Source organism: Glycine soja, chromosome 10, assembly GCF_004193775.1.
Source record: "Glycine soja cultivar W05 chromosome 10, ASM419377v2, whole genome shotgun sequence".
NCBI classification, from domain to species: domain Eukaryota; kingdom Viridiplantae; phylum Streptophyta; class Magnoliopsida; order Fabales; family Fabaceae; genus Glycine; species Glycine soja.
The window spans coordinates 2,476,617-2,493,642 of NC_041011.1; the positions used below are offsets into that span (position 1 = coordinate 2,476,617).

Below are 17,026 nucleotides of genomic sequence, written 5' to 3' on the forward strand. Positions count from 1 at the left end.
TGTTGGTGTTTTCATTGGTGTCGATCTCGGTTGGGAAGTCTTAGTGGGGGAAGGGGAGGTGAGGTTAGTGAAAAGATCAGCTTATAAGAATTAGATTAATCTAAGGGTAAAAGTGATGGTCCACCACAAACCATATGCCATGATTTCCCACTTTAGATAGTTCATCCGTAAAAATTTAAAATAATATTAGGAGATTTATAATATTGAGGTATTATGTTGAATTAAGTGAGTTAAACATTCTTAATATAAATATATTTGTTCATGGTGGTTGGCTCATGTGAACTTGGAACCATCAAATAAATTATACATACCTATAATATTAACATGCAACTATCTCAACCTCTTTAAATAAAGTCACCAAAATAATTTATAAGGCTCTATTATTCTTTTTTTTACGGACTATTATTCTAAACTTATTAATAAGAAAATTAAATTTCTTATATTTACCTATAATATGTGAATGCTTCAATGTAAGTTTGATCATGATAAGTATATTTTAGTCAGAGGAGGAAGTATCTCATTTCAAGTTATGTTACTTGTTATAAATTAATATTTATTGATAAAAAATATTAAAAAAAAATTCAAAATTCAATACACGTTCATTGAAGAGTAAGGGTTTTTCCTAAAATAGGAGGAAAGAATCCCATCACTATTTATTTACTACAAATTTATGATGGTTTACTAAAATTCATTAATTCAGTACCAAAAATAGTACTACAATTTCGCACCACGGAAGACAAATATGCCATTGTCGGGAAGAGAAGGTAGAAGGTCTAGAAGTTATAATTATTAATAATTTTTTTAAGCAGATATTTATTTATTAGACTTCAGATTGACAATAAATTATATTTTTTTCAGAATTAATTTAATATTAAATTATAAAATATAAAAATCAATTTATCATTAAATTATCTATAAAATTAATCTATTATTAAATTTAAACTTTCAATCTTTAAGGAATTAATTTATTAATGTCTCGTATATAATTTTTTTAAGATAAAAGAGTTTATCTTTTACATGATAAAACTTATATTCAGTGAGTGCTAATTCTACTGGTTATTTATCTTAAAATTTTTATTCAAATAAGTCACTAATTTTATACAATATACAGTCTTTTAATAAGGCAACTTAATATTTTTTAAAAATTAAACAAGGAATAATGTTTAAAAATTAAACGCCTCACTTTTTTTTATAGATTATTTTTAACAAAGAAAATGCCAAAAAGAAATTAACAATAGCTGTTATAAAAATCTTATCTTTAAAATATATGAAAATAAAATAAAATGATTACTTTTTGGCGGGATCTGAATATCTGATTTACCAATAAGTTTACCAAAAAGAAAAAAAGAAACTCAGGAAGTCCGAACACGCGCTCTCCGTATATATATATTTTTATATTGTCTATTGCGTGCGTCTTCTCTCTCACTCCCCTAAACCCCTCTCTCTCTCTTTCTCGCTCTAAAACCTTGAATTAGGAACGCCATTTCTACCGTTTTTCGCACATTGGTAACCTTCCAAGCTTCATGTTGATCCGATCCTTCTCTTTGATTTCTCTTTACGACCTGCGTTTTGTGACCAAGGCTTTGGTTTTCAGAGGCTGTTTGGGATAAAAACCTCACATGTGTTTTTGCTTCATCTGCACTGTACCTGTAATTTTTTTATTTGGTTAGAATGGACTTGGTGTTATATGCGTTTGGTTTTTTCTTTCGGTTTGCCCTAACTATACGTTCTGTGTAGAATTAGGATTCCGTGAAAAATGAGAGAGGGTGAAAGTTAAGAAGGAATGTGAAGAAGCTGATGATTTTTTGGCCGAGAGTCATGAGAAGGAAGTGGTTAAGGCGAAGAAAGAAGGGAATGGCAGGAGGAAAATGAAACGGAAGCATGGGAGGCCTCCCAAGATGGATTTGAAAGAGGAAGATCAATTAGATGATCAGTTTCCACGTAAGCGTGGAGGAGTCAACGAGGCTCATCGCGTGTTCCAAATTGGCGATGAGAAACCCCCAGAAGAGCCTGTGTTGGGTAGCTATGGGTATTGGGTATTCGAGAAATGGGTTCTCCCATGAAGCTTTGCTTCTTTACCCTGACATGTTGTCATGTTTTGTGAAGCCTGGGAATTTCACGTTTGGGTAATGCGCTGGTTGGCAGAGCAATCCATGCCCAAATTGTGAAGCATGATGTTGGAGAAGCTGATCAAGTGGTGAACAACGTCTTTTTGGGGTTGTATGTGGAAATTGGGTGTTTCGATGAGGTCTTAAAGGTGTTCGAGGCAATGCCTCAACGAAATGTTTAAAATTAAAAAAAATTAATGACGTCAAAAATAGGGGCTTAAGTGTTTAGTGACAAGACATTACGAAGTTATTAAGATATGATGCAACTAAAATGAAGTTATTAAAATGAAACATAAAATTTTGTTAAGTATATAAAAAATAAATGAATGATAAGTAAACAGACTATAATTCAGATACGAAAAACTTAATTATGTAAATTTTTTTATCATCTAATTTAAAGAAATATACTCATTACTCTATTATTATTTGAGTTTCTTGCCATAACTGTAGAAGCAGAGTGCGAAATAGCCAGCAGAATTTGTTATATACTACTGTATGCCTTTTCAAAAGAAAATAAACAAATTGAAAATACCCAAGGTATACAGTATATAACATATTTTTAAGAAGAAAATACCTTTTAAAAAGCTTGCGCATTATCAATAATTTTTTTTTGAAAGGTATCAATAAATTTTTAAACATGCAAATAAATACTATCGTGTGTTTCCTAAAATTTGGATTGAAATCAAAATCATAAAAGTCATTGAGACAAAGTATCACCTTTTTTTTTTAATTACATAGTCTGTAAATTAATCAGTAAGGGGTTGCTCTAATTTAATCAAGGGATCTGAGTTCAATCCCAATCAATCAAATGTGTACAGGAGCATTTAAATACGGAAATTACAGACAAAAAATGACCATTTTTAAATATCGTTCGTCTCAGTCTCTTGGACCAAAAAAAATATTACTTTTATTTCTTATTCTCTGTCACTGGCTTCACAGGAAATTCAGCATCTATAGTGTTTTTTTCGCACTCAGCTCAATAATTCATGAACTATATCTTAATATAAAAAGAAAAAAACAAAACAAAAAAATTCACTGGGTGAATCTTCAGCGTGGCTTATCCCATTCTCCAGTCATCTCATTATAAAATTAAAGAATCCAAAATAAAAAAAGATGAAAAGGGGCCACAAAATTGTGATTCCTTGATTCTGTGTGTTTGCCAATTCTTATTTTATTGATTTGCATTTGGCCCTTTCCGAGACACTAATAGTCTGGATGCATCGATTCTGCGCAACCAAACAAGGATTAAGTAGCGAGTTGCAATTGTTTATAGATATGGTCCTGTCACTGCCCAACAAGTCAACAACAGCAATTAATGTATAAAACTCGATCAATATTATTATTATTAGTTAAATGTAACACGCGCGCCCGCACATGGTTCAGTGAATAACTAATACACCATCATGATTCATGAAGCAGAGTCTCATGCCACAGCTCAAAAACTAGTCTTGTGCTCCTCTGCAACATGCAGGGGAGACTGGTTTTTGCTCTTTACTTTGGATGATTAATTAAAATACGAATGCAGTATGAAACAACCAAAACTTACTCATTCGTACATTAATGTACTATTTGCCTAGGTAGCTTGTGCATTCCATCTAATTATGCTACATGTTCTTGACTAATGTCCGCAGCAACTTCTTAAACCACTCATGCAGCATTCAATTTAATTTCCCAAGTACAATATTAAATGAAACGCTAACAATGCGGCATGTTACATGACCACAAAAATCGAGGAATTTCATGTTTCTTTAAAAGTTGCTTGACACATACTCCTAGTATAAGTTATGAAGACATTAAAGACTTTCCATATATCCCAAAAAATATTTGCAACTTTCCAAACGGAAATGTTAATAAGATGGTCACAGGGTATCGCTCAGTAATATACGAACTGATGTTCCCCATAATTAAGGGTGACCAAGACCCATTAATCCTCCGTTCCTACTTATCAATTTTTTAAAACTAATTCTCGTGTAGTAGTTAATTATATTAAATTTGTCAATTATTTGTAATATTATTTTAAAATTATTATTATTTTTAGTTTTCTATTTACTTAATTATTTTTCATTAATGTCTGAAGAAAAATAAATAATTCATGAATCCAGAAATTAAAAAAATGATCTTAGAAAAAAAGAACAAATAAATTTCTAAAAAAACTTTATAATTAAGGACAAAAGAAACATATTAGAGATAACAGTGAATATATTAACACAATGTAAATAATTTTTTACATTGTCCTTCTTATATAATTGGTTATGTATAATAAATTTATTAATTATTATAATAAATATTTTCAAACGTGATTTTTAATTGATGATTGATAGTATAGAACATTTAATCATGATTTTTGATTAGTTTAGAGTGTAAAATACAAAAATTAAGTTCATTATATTATAAAATACAATAAAACGAAAAAGAAAAAGATGGTAATTAAGTTGATGGATAAAGATTAATTAAGGAGGATAGTGAAAGATGGAGTAGAGGACAGCGAATGAATTAATGCATGGAGGGGACAAGTATGAGTATAGAGGTTCCCCACCCTCAAAGCAAAGGAACCAAAAATGTCACTATACGTACCACTAGCTAACTAGTAACTTAACAGTTAACACTAACCAAACGAAGGAAAAAAAAAACCAAAAACGAGTGTGAGACTAATTAATGAAACAATCAGTATCTGACATGTTTCATTATTTTGAATTTACAACCCAAAATTGAAGAAGATCCAACACTACTAGAATGACATGAGGCTAACGAGAAGATCAGCGAAGGCTCCAAGAATGAACTTGTGTGTGCTCTTTGGATTCAGCGCAAGATAGCATAGAAGAAGCTCGTGAAGAACATTCCAATTGGACTTCACGTCCATCAGCTCCGGCCGCGCCTCCACCATCTCCTGCATCGACCGCCGGAAATCCACGTAAGGATCCGGCGAGTACGTCGCCACCGCCACGCTCCCCTTGAACAACACCTTCTTCTTCTTCTCCTCCTCCTCCTCCTCCTCCTCCTCCTTCATCTTCTCACCATGTTCTCTCAACAATGCTGGGTGTCGAGTAGTACTTTTGTTGGTGTTGTTGTATTCAACTAGGGAATTGGAGAGGCCCGGGGAGGAGAAGAAGAAGCGTTGGGAGGCGAAGGCGGTGGCGAAGTCAGCGGGTTCGGGCTCGAAGAAGGTAGAGCTGAAAGAGTGGTCATGAGAGGTTAAGGTAGGGTCATAGATAGAGTTGAAGTTCTTTATCATAATTGAAGAAGGAGAAGGACATTGAGTAGTGTTATTGTGATTTGAGGAACTAGTTATGGGGCTCAATGGAGGAGATTCGCATTCATGAGTAGCTGAATTTGAACAACACATGTTCAGGTTCAGGTTCAGGTTGAGGTGCTTCAGATTTCTTGTGCTTGCCATATTAGGTTTGTTTTTGCAAAATGAGAAAAAACCACAAGTGAAGGAAGGAAAAAATAACGAAGATGCCAAGAAGCTCTCTTGTTTTATGATTACAATACATATATATTATTATATAGGATTAGTTGTGAGCTACCAAGATCCAAGGAAAAATATACATGTGTCTTCTTAGTTAGTGTCCATAAGACATTAATTAAGAAACTAAAAAAAATGAATATTTAGTACAGCGAAAATCATAAAAAAAAGTTATTAATATGTAATTTTATGTATTATAATATTTTTTTAATTTCTTAATTATGTCTTAAGAATATTAGTTATTATTTATATATATATATATATATATATATATATATATATATGTACGGTGAAACAAGATATTAATACATGAAAAATTGTAATGAGTTGAGAGGAGCGTGTAAATTAAAAAGACTAGTATAGCCAAACGCCCAAATCATCCGGGTTTTCAGTGAATAGCTTAGTTTGAAATGAAAGCAAGGTGCACATGGGAAACGAAAAAGACTAGAGAGGTATCAAACAAAAGCAAGGCACAAACCAATAATAAGCCTGAGAGTGCTATTTAATTGTTTATCGGATACAAACGGGGATAGTGAATACCAATGCGAGGATAAAATCATTAAAAAAAAAAAGAAGGATTCCAAAGAGTATAAGACAATATTACTCATGGGTTGGTCCATTTCATGCACAGATCTACTATACAATCACCACACAGGAAAGTGATGTATCGGATGGCTATCAATTCATTATTCATGCAAGATACCACAATAAAGGCTAGTCTCACATTCGGTCCCACTCTCATCCCAACGTGATTTTTTTATCACACAAATAGTTTGATTTAATTAATTGGGAAGACGGTTTAGGCCAGTAAAAGCCCATTTTAGGAGAACATGTCATCATCTCGAATGATGAGAGTAGCAAATACACCCGAAAAAGTATAATTTAGACTTATATGGAATCTTGTAATGAATTTGATTGTGTGTTTGGATTAACAAGTGTGATTCACGCTTGATCAAATTTTCATATATGTACCAAAAACAACTAAAACATTGCTTCTGCGATCCAAGTTAGTTTGAGTCGTTGTGTGGATGAAAATCTAAACATGTTAATAGTCGTTGTAGATTTAAATGTTAATTCATGTTAAGATTGATCATTTTGATTGAAATTATGTGCATAAGATTGACTCAAGAAAGTAGAAAACAAAAGAAAGCATGAAAACAGAGGAAATTGACTGTTAGAATGCTGTGCATAATTATTACACTTACAGCATATTATCCCACAGCAAGCTTCTGTGAAAGTCTAGCAATGCAGAGGCTTGATAATTGATAAAAGCCTCCCTAGTCCCTACCCACCCTGCTCATGTACACCAGAATCCCAAACAATGAATCCATCCCACGTGTTGTCATAAGATGAGCAGGGTTATTGAGTCACATAAATTGTTGGCACCGCATAAGAACAGATCGGTTCCCTTCGAAGACGGTATTGATATGATCATTTACTGCAGAAAGATATAGCAGGTTGCATATGCCAGTCTTGAAAAGAGGCTGAAAAATCTTTCACTTTTGCCTTAGCCCACTGCCATTATCTAACGATACCCATTTCTTTCACTACATCAAGACTTATTTGAGCATTATTAAAAATAACATCATTTCTGTGAAACCTCATAATAGACCAAATGATGGCTGCCCACACACTCCACCACAATTTCTTACCCTTCTTGGCTAAGGTGGTCTTATTTTCTGAAAAGTGCAAATTTGAACCTTCGAGTTCTAAATGTTTGAACATTAGCTGGAAAATTAAGTTAGAATTCCTCTTGTTGTCAAGTGTGCGTTTGAACGGTAGTCAAGAAGTATTGAATTTTATATACTGATGAATATCCGAGTTTGTTAATTTCAACACTCAAAACTATAAATAGATTTTCGTAACTAGATGACGAGACATAATCACACTTGTCCCGAGGAGATTCTCTCTCAGTTGCAATATATGATCGTGGAAACAACTTTAGTGCGCTAATTCATTACCGTTTCAACAAATCTGGAGATATCTTCTCTTTTGTTTTCTTGTTCTTACATCATGAGAATTGTAGTTAGGGGATGATGGAACCTAATTAATAATTGAACTTCTTGTAATCATTGATTTTCATTTTCACCAAGTTTTTTTTTATTGATTGCTTAACTCTACTTTTGCTTTAATGGATTGATCACTCAGATGATTCGAAACTCCATTTTACAATTGGAAAATTAACTTAGGGATTAATAGAGTTGGGGTAATGCAGCATAATTGGTGGTGCTTTGGGGATAGGGATTAAATATGCAAATGTTTTTAACATAATGCTCTCTTTAATAATTTAGAGTTTCTAATGAATTGGGTCTCTTATTAGAACAAACTAAGAATGAACTTAAATAAATTTATTGAATTCGATCTTCAACCAGACAACAATCACCACACAGTGCATGTTTGGTTTAACATGAGAATAAAAAAAAAAAACGTGAATCCATAACGTGAAAACCTGAAACTATATAAAGTAACTTTAAATTGACGTGAGACTTGAATGAGGATTTTGCTAGACTTGATGTCAAACCAAAATGTTGATAGTCATGCAACTTTTCACAATATAGAAAAATCGTTTCCAAAATAATAATATTAATATCTATGTGGGGAAGAAAAAATAGAACATTGCATGGTAGCAAATCCGTTAATTATGATTTAATTTGTCATGTTCCAATGACAATGGTGATGGTAAGCCAGCTCTCTGCGATTTTGGTGTCAGATAAAAGTGGTCCCTACTTTAATAATTCCATATCATTCACGTACGTGACGCTGTGCTCACTGGACTGGAATATGTAGCAGCAGAGCTTCAGAACCCGTTGAATCTCAAAACGTGCGTCCTGCTCAATAACGAGGAAAAGCAAAAGGCCAAGGACCAAACTTCTAACACTAATAATATAACGTCTTGTTCCTTTGGAGGAGGATGCATGGTTTCATCACTCAACAATTCAACCAAGAAAAAGAGACCAACAAAACGCTCTTCAACTTGGTATATTTGCTTCTAACAGACACCACACCAACAATGCGCTCTTCATTGTACGTACGTATATAAAAAATTGAATATGTGAGAATTAATATACAGACAAAAAAAAAAGAACCTGAATAAAGAAAAATATATATTCATATAATTTTGAACCAAAAATTTCTCTCACTTTATGTGTAGACTCTATATATGATGTGGTGTGGAAGCTATAAGGATGCTCCAACCAACCTTACAATCACAGGCTTCCATGAAGCACATGGGGGTTAGGTTTAACTGGTAGTATATTTTGCTTAGAAATTAGTTAATAGACGAAATATTTTGCTTCAGTTTCAGCCAGAACCTGATGCCATTTTCGTTCTAGTAAAGTTGTTAGACAGCTAGAATGTTATCTGTTGTAAATAGTACCTAAAACTACTATAACTATTATATACAGAGGCTACAAATTAAGGAAAGTAAAAAAAAAAAAAAAACTAATATGTTCCATTGATAATAATCTTCAAAAAGAAATGCACTTATATGTCAATCAATGTATAGTAATTATCCATATGTCGGCATCTTGTTTTTTTAGTTCCATTCAGTATAGTTTCTTTTATATAACTATTTTGATTTTAAGATATATTTAGACTTTTCTAGACCCATCTCAACATAACAATCACCCAATATCACTGGTGATCGAGAAAACAAATTTATAGCTCTAAGTTAACATGATCGGTCAAAGTTCCTAAATTATTTATCTTTTAAAATAGAAATTATTGGTGCAATGTTTTCAAGATATTAAAGCAACTTCAACGCAGTTGCTTATTTTGATTCTTAAAATTAAGTGGCATTACTTAAATTGATAATATCATTGGAGCAGATGAGTAAGATTATTTATAAAAGAATCTCGAATCATTAACTTGATAATATCATTCAAATAGAGTTGCTTAGCCATTAAAAAAAATCTGATAAAAGGGAGTTTCATGAGAGTGGAGAGATAAAATAAGATTTACTTAAAATAAGTTAATAACTTAAGTTATGTTCTATGATTGAAGTGAAAATTAGTAAATATTATTAAATGTTGTAAAAAAAAAAAGGATCTACTAAAAAGAGAATTAAAAACTCAGATTGAGTTCTTACATTGAAGATATTGTTTTTTGTTTTGACAGAACATTGAAGATATTGTTAGAAATATGAAATCAATACATTTGGGAAAAAAAATGAATTCAAATCTTCCATTAATGAGTGTTATATATAACACCAGCTGATCGTTCGGTAGATAAACGGCATATGTTTGAATTCGAATATTTAGTTTTGCGCACATCTGTCCTTGAAATTATTGAGTTTCCCGTGCTTTTTCCCAGTACATATTGCCAGTACATATGACATTAAAAAAAATTCTTATGTTTCGTCTCATATTTCAATTAATTAATTTGAATTATTGGCTCCCTTAACACATGCACCGCCAACAACCAAAAACAAGCCATATGTCCTCATATGATCGTACTTCAAGTGTCCAGCAACAATTGCTTATCCTTTGTCTTAATTTTTTATTTCTAGGCTTATAATTAAGCACGATGCTATTCTCTCACAAAAAGTTATCTCATTCGTTTAGCTCTTGTACGTCTCAATTAGGTGCTGTAAATGCTAGCAGCTTGAGGGTTCTGAGAACAGTTTACTTAGGCCAAATAGTTAATTATATATACAAATTAATGCGATAATACATTCTTTATTATTACATGAATAATAACTTACAATCTCCCTCAAACAAAAAATGAATCAAGATTTAGTGTGACATATAGCCAATTCACTCAATAATGAAAATGTACTAACGAATATATTACACAATAGATGATATCCTAATAAATTAATATCTAAGTATCTAACTCCTCTTTTACCACTAAAATTATATTATTGTGTTCAGGAGTTGGAGTGATAAGAGTCTTCGCCAGTCTTACTCAGTCACATACATCCATACTAAAATTGATCACATATACTGATATACATACATATATATACTAAGAATGAGCTATAACATATACTATATATTGTATATTAGAACTTAATTTTGTCCACACTGGCCAACTCAGTCCTGCACCAATAGTGCTCTATCTCATGCTCCATATATATATATATATATATATATTAATTGGTACGCAACCGACACTCATAATAGTTTAACTGGTGGAGAAGAATCATTAGTTGTGTAAAAACGTGATTTGCAGCATCAACAACTCAACTTCAAGCTTATGCGTATATGTACGTACTTGCTCCGTGCTAGCTAGCATCTTGGATTTAATAAGAACTTGGATTTTGAAAATTAATTTAATTATTAAGATACCGAAAGATATCAACGTCCAACATTTCCAAGAACGAAAATTTGGGGGACACAGGGTGTCTTTGCATGGATTAATTAGGCAGTAGCTAGCCAGTCACGTTGACTTTGTTTAATTTCGTTTCTTCCGTAAATTCACAGCCTAATTATTAGATTAGCTAAATTAATATTACTCTGATTTCACTTGAGTTTCTATGTTTATATTCATGGTGTCCCACTTAGACCATACTCAACGTGGGTCTGTCAGTGTCATATCTTATGAAGTGCGTTGGATAAGAATAGCTTGCGATGTCTTGGGCTGATCATCTGTCTCTCTGCCTGCCAAAAGTGCAATTAATGTTCTTGCTTGTTTTTTATGGGGATTTTTGGATTTTCAAGATTGGGATTTGAGGATTGTGCAGATGAAGGCTAATTTGTGATTTTAAAAATAAAATAAAATAAAAATTATGATAACTTTTAATCCTCACTGTGTTTAAATTAATTATTTTAGTAACTCAATCTATTATAAAATAATTAATTTAAACATTATGACGGCTTTTAACAGCTACAATATAAGGAATAATTATTTAAAATGAGAAACACTAATTATGTTAGTTTAAAATTGACAAAATGATCATAGATTTGATTGCAAACTCAAAAAATCAAACATTTTAAAATATAAAGATCTAAAGCGAAAATTAAAAAAAAAATCAAAATAGTAACAACATATTTTGTAATAAAAACTAGAAATTGTTTTTTAAAAAAATACCTGAGTACTGTGAAATTATCAAAATATATAGAGTATGAATTTAAAAACTATGTAAAATTAAATAGTATTTTTCGTAGTAGTCCAAGGGATTGGTTTACTTTTGAAAGGAAGCAAACTGAAGACATAATAACATTAAAAGGAACAAAAGATAAAGACACTAAATAGCATGTACAATGCCAACTAGGATTTTCCAACTCAGACTATGAAGCATAGTTAAAATGCAATAGGTAATTCAATATCATATATATGCCATTCTCTTCCAAGTGTTATGCTTTCTGCTAGCAACGTCGCCATTTGTAGGAAAGTGACATCAAGATAATTGTATATATTCTTGCATATTTCATGGCCTGCAAAAAGCATGTTGTTAATGTTAGAATATTAATTGGACATTCTCTAAGATTTAAGCAATATTTAGCAATAAAACAACAATATTGTAAAATCTCGTGGGAATCCTAATCAATTTACTCTAAACATTAGTTACGTTGCTTCCTTCTTATATAATTTTTCAGTTCCCACTTAAATTGCCTTTGATTATCATCATAGCTTGCGAGTAAGCAAGACATCACATATTTTATCTAAGGTAAATTGAATCCATCATCACCAACAAACCTCATTTTTCCATGCAACATCGTGTATCATTTAATTTCAAAAGTAGTATTATTAGAAAGGCTGTTTAGAGTATAAAATAGGTTAAATCGTGATTTTTGTCATACCATGTATTCTACATTTAACATCTCATTTCCCATAATAAAATGCAAAACGAATAGGAATATAAATTTGAAAGGAGAACAATACATACCCTGATTTTCCCTATCCGAAACAGTCGCCATCTTCATTTGTTTGGTAGACTCTCTGTATACATAGCAACCTGTGGGTTGTCTTTGTACAAATTTCCACCTCGACCATATCTGAGATTGTCAAGCAACTCTCCTTTGTCATTACATTTCTCTAATATTCCTATGATATTTGATCCAAAAATTGCCCCATCTGTGATGATACATTTGGGGGGAAAAGCGATTGTGTGGAATGTCATGAGGAGGGATAACAATGGAATTAGTTCAAGATGAATACACTTTGTATTTTTTTATGAATCATATTCCAGTCTTTGCAACGCCCAAAAGTGCACACACATTGAGACATCCTCCCATAACCCTTAAACTATACACTTTATATTCGAAAAACTCCTTTGTATTATCAGATCAAAGGCAAGAATGACAAGAACCATTTTATCCCGAGAGAAAACCAATCAATGAAGAGCCTCATTAACCAATGACCCGAATCCGAATTTATCGCCAAGATCAACATATGAAACATTAATATCATTTATGCCCCACGAATTAGTTTTAAAGGAGAAAATCTAGAATTTATCATTCTCAAGCTTGTGCAATATCCAATAAGAATTAGCAGGTAGTCATTTGTTGATGCTGACATACCCAAAACCATATAGAAATTGAGAGGCTATTGCGTATTCAAAGTATGGTAATCCTTGATAGACACTTGGTGGATTCCATATAATGAGATCACCCTTTCTCATGGGGGGTGGGGGTAATGGAGATGCATTGCACTAGACCTTTTTTAAGTGGTGCCTCAATATCAATGGATTCAACATAAAAGTCATCTGATCTGAGAAGAAGTCAGTGGGAGGCTCTGAAGCATGGCTACTCCTAAAATCATGTCATATACTCGTACTCGATACGTACAAGTATCGGGTATGTATCAATTTTTTTTTTTAAAAAAAGGACTTCTCTTTTTCGGTACTTTTTGAGTACGAATCGGGCCCATAGCCAAGTCCAATAACTTAAAATATTATCCTTTTATAAAGAAAGAGTAAGAGTAATAAAGAGGGTGAGAGTCAAATGTGAAATATTAATGGAGTTGAATGACATCCAGTTAAAGGAATTGAAATTCTTAAAAGTTGTTACTTTTTTTCTTGATGAACTAGATTTAAAGATAATTCTTTTCAGTGACCATAGACAAGAAAATAATGAGATTGAAACTGTTCATGTGTGATATCATAATGTTTAGGTGTCATAAGTTTTAGTTGAACATTTACTTGTTACAATTTTTTATTTTTAGATTTTTTTTTTGTCACGATGAAGAATTTAATCTCGTTTTATATTATAAATTATGTTTGTTTATGTTTTTTTTATCATTTATAAAATATAGTCACACTTATAATCTATACATATTTCATTATTTTTTAAAAATTTGTATTAGTGTACCCGTATCTTAGATTTTTGGAAAATCCCGTACCCAGTACCATGCATCATAGGTGCGAGGGTTCAATAGCTAGGTCATGATGGAAATACCAGAAATCAGAAATAAGATAAAGTCATCACTTGCAAACACATTTTGAAATACAAAATGGTTTTCACCGGCAATCTCGGGAGAATTTATCTGATCAACCCAAGAGGTAGAATGGGATTCTTCTTCATGCTCCTTACCCGCTCTTCGTGTTTTCATACCGCACAGATAGATAGAAAATGTGGCAAAAGAGATTCTCTAAGTCTAACTATGAACTTAACTCAACTCGAATAATGATATTGATCGACTATGTTACTTCCCCAACGGTGAATTTAACTCGGGTTGCTTCACTTGTTTTTAGTCTAGCAGCCTTATCACACTAACACATCATAATTAAGAGTGCATTGTAACAAAATTATATGAATTTTTCTGTTAATGTAGTCCTATAAAATTCTCAAAGAATCCGATTCACTCTTATTCGATTTGATTTTAAACATGGGAATCAAGAATTATTACAGAGTAAACAAGAATATATTATTTTGAATTTATTTTGAAAATACAGATATCTACAAATAAATTAAATTGCTCTAAAAAGTAAAAATACACTTCATCAATTCATATAAAAAATATTTTACTTCTAAATAAATTATATTCTCTTTATCTTTATTCCTATAAGATTCTTTCAACTAATTTATTTCTTTTAAAAAGATAATTACCGCATTAAATTTATGCGTTAATTATATTATTATTTTAAAATTATTCTTTTATTTACTCTTTATTCACCTGCTTATTTTCAACAATGCTTGAAGAGAAAATACATCTAAAAATTTAGAAAAAATATAATTAAAAAAAGAAACAAATTTTTAAAAAATCTTAAAATTAGGAAGGTATGAAATAAGAGTTAAGATTCGGTTTTGTACTTTGAAATAATTTCATCCGATTCAATTTTGGAACCTATTTTCGGGTCTAGATTCGTACACAATTCAAGAATTGGGAACTTCGTTTTATTCCGACACCGACGATATAGGGCTCACATTAACATGGCTATGGGCCTATTCGTCCTTTGACATTCCCGACTCTGCTTCATGAACATGATCCGGTATGAAGTGACCATTAAAAGAAACAATCTTAAAGTGCGATCGAGGATCCAAGTACTATATATAATAATATAACCATAATCAATAAAACAAAGTACAAAAGCAGAAAATTGACACACTAAGACTATTGTACTTTTATTAGTCAAACTCAGAGTGACTTGATTTATTTAAACATACACACTATCGCCATGGATGCCCCAGCAGCCACAGGGTATGGCACTTAACTCCACTGGATGCATGGAAACTTGAGATCTTCACGCATCAGTCACTTGTCCTGCACGTGTTGCACAAAACCATAAACTTTAATTAGCTATTACATGAAAACCTACTACCACTTAAGTTTATGTACACAATGATTGAAACGTCAGCAGGATTTGCATTGTTTTCGTTGAAATAATCAAAAGAGATGAAAGGAAGAAATCGTAGCTGTTTTGATTAAGTGTGGCTGCTGCAGCCATGGATGCAGCGACCCCACCAGGGGTGGTTCTCATGTCCAATTTGTTCCTAAGCTCAGCTCCAATCACTCCCTCCGCATCTTCTCGCGTCACCGCCTTATCCGCTGGTAGCTTCTCCTTCGCATCCTACATTCGCAATGATACGTGTTACGTAAAAATTGACCAAGATCATATAAACAGAAAAGAAAAGAGAATAGTAGTACACAAAATAAATGTTAATTTTGTTAAAAATATAATTACCAAGTTTTCACTCTTTTCATGCATTGAATCAACCTTATATAAGAATAAGACATTATTTATTAGTTTTGTTACTCTCCTTCACTCCTCTCCCAGCTTATATAAGAATAAAACATTATTTATTAGTTTTATTAAAAATAAAAGTTACCGTTAAGACATCAGACAAGGTTGTCTTGTGAGAGTGGGACACAGTACGGGTATTCCGCGTGGCTGCTGACTGGGCCCTGGCGCCCAGCCCGCCAGGCTCTGTCTCGTTCTTTCCTGTCGCTCTCATCTCCGCAGCTTGTATCGCGGCGGCGTCGCTTTCATCCACCGGCTTGTCGCTTGCTCCGGCTATGGCCGATGCCTCGAGAGCCTCGCCGATGGTTATGGCGTCACGCTCCAGCGCGGTGCCTGGGGTGTTCATGGGGACGTCGGGCTCCACGAACTGCCCCACCACGTGTCTTCCCACGAACTCCGTGATGACGCGGTGGCAGCCCACTTTGGTTTCGGTCACGCTCACGCCTTCGTTCCTCGCCACGTCGGAGATGTCTTGGCGGCCAACGACGCCGGCGCGGAGGTTTTCGGTTGCAGCGGATTGCATCACCGAGGCGGGACCTCCTTTTTGAGTTTGGCCCAATGCTTGGTTCTCCGTGGCTTGCATGAGAGCTGCGTCTCTTGGCGCGATGGGTTTGAAAGCGAGTTCGTCGGAGACTTTGAAAACGTCGCCGTATTTGATGGGGTCCTGCTCCCCTTGAGGTTTCTTGAGCTGTTCCTGGCTCATGGTGCTACTGTCTACTACTACAATTACAGTTCAATTTTGTGTGGTTCGAATATGGCTTTGGATTTGCGACTTGGAATTTATATAAATGGCCGGATAGCAGAGTAGAAGAAATGAGAAAAGGAAATTTACCCTTGTCGGCATCAGAAAGATGATCACTCGGTGCTTTGAGTACGTTACAGGTGGCGCGCGTTCAAGAACACCTAGGTGCATCAGCATCACACATGTGTCTAAGAAGTACCAAGAACATCAATTCATGTTCTATAGTTATGTACTCAAATATAAAAAAAATAAAAATCGCATGCTAACTAATAAAATTAATTAATTAAATTTAATTATATAAATTTTAATTATTATAACGTAAATATTTTTTTAACTTATTTTCCATTCAAATTTGACATAAAAAATTTGAAAGATTCGTTAAAACTAGCACATTAATTAAATAAAAATATTTTAAAAATAATAACATTAAATAAGATAAAATAAATTAAAAAATATATTTTTATATATTTAAGACAAATGAAAATATGCACATCTTTTTCTTTTCTTTTCTCTATGCTCTGCCGCGATCACCGGCACCGATTGGGGAGTAATGTAACAAGGAAGGAAAATGTAAAGTAAGGCTGTGT

The 17,026-nt window shown here is 33.0% G+C and overlaps 2 protein-coding genes across 2 annotated transcripts; both read right to left on the reverse strand.

The window, feature by feature from the left end:
* Positions 1-4,535: 4,535 nt before the first annotated feature.
* Positions 4,536-5,586, reverse strand: LOC114370684 (transcription repressor OFP16-like). The gene has a single exon (XM_028328077.1). The coding sequence runs from the start codon at positions 5,500-5,502 to the stop codon at positions 4,837-4,839; it is 666 nt and encodes a 221-aa protein (XP_028183878.1). The 5' UTR covers positions 5,503-5,586; the 3' UTR covers positions 4,536-4,836.
* A 9,254-nt stretch (positions 5,587-14,840) lies between these two features.
* On the reverse strand, positions 14,841-16,495 carry LOC114370580 (late embryogenesis abundant protein D-34-like). Its single transcript, XM_028327975.1, has 3 exons — positions 15,786-16,495; positions 15,373-15,526; positions 14,841-15,219 (listed from the first exon to the last, which is right to left on the reverse strand). Exons 1-3 carry the CDS (start codon positions 16,398-16,400, stop codon positions 15,200-15,202), a joined length of 789 nt encoding a protein of 262 aa, XP_028183776.1. The 5' UTR covers positions 16,401-16,495; the 3' UTR covers positions 14,841-15,199.
* Positions 16,496-17,026: the final 531 nt, after the last annotated feature.

Bases quoted from the DNA above. Each gene is read 5' to 3' on its own strand.
- LOC114370684 (XM_028328077.1), bottom strand. From the start codon at position 5,502: ATGGCAAGCACAAGAAATCTGAAGCACCTCAACCTGAACCTGAACCTG.
- LOC114370580 (XM_028327975.1), bottom strand. From the start codon at position 16,400: ATGAGCCAGGAACAGCTCAAGAAACCTCAAGGGGAGCAGGACCCCATC. The intron at 15,527-15,785 runs GTAACTTTTATT...TTGCGAATGTAG, and splicing joins CCTTGTCTGATGTCTTAACG to GATGCGAAGGAGAAGCTACC. The intron at 15,220-15,372 runs GCTACGATTTCT...CAACACGTGCAG, and splicing joins AGCCACACTTAATCAAAACA to GACAAGTGACTGATGCGTGA.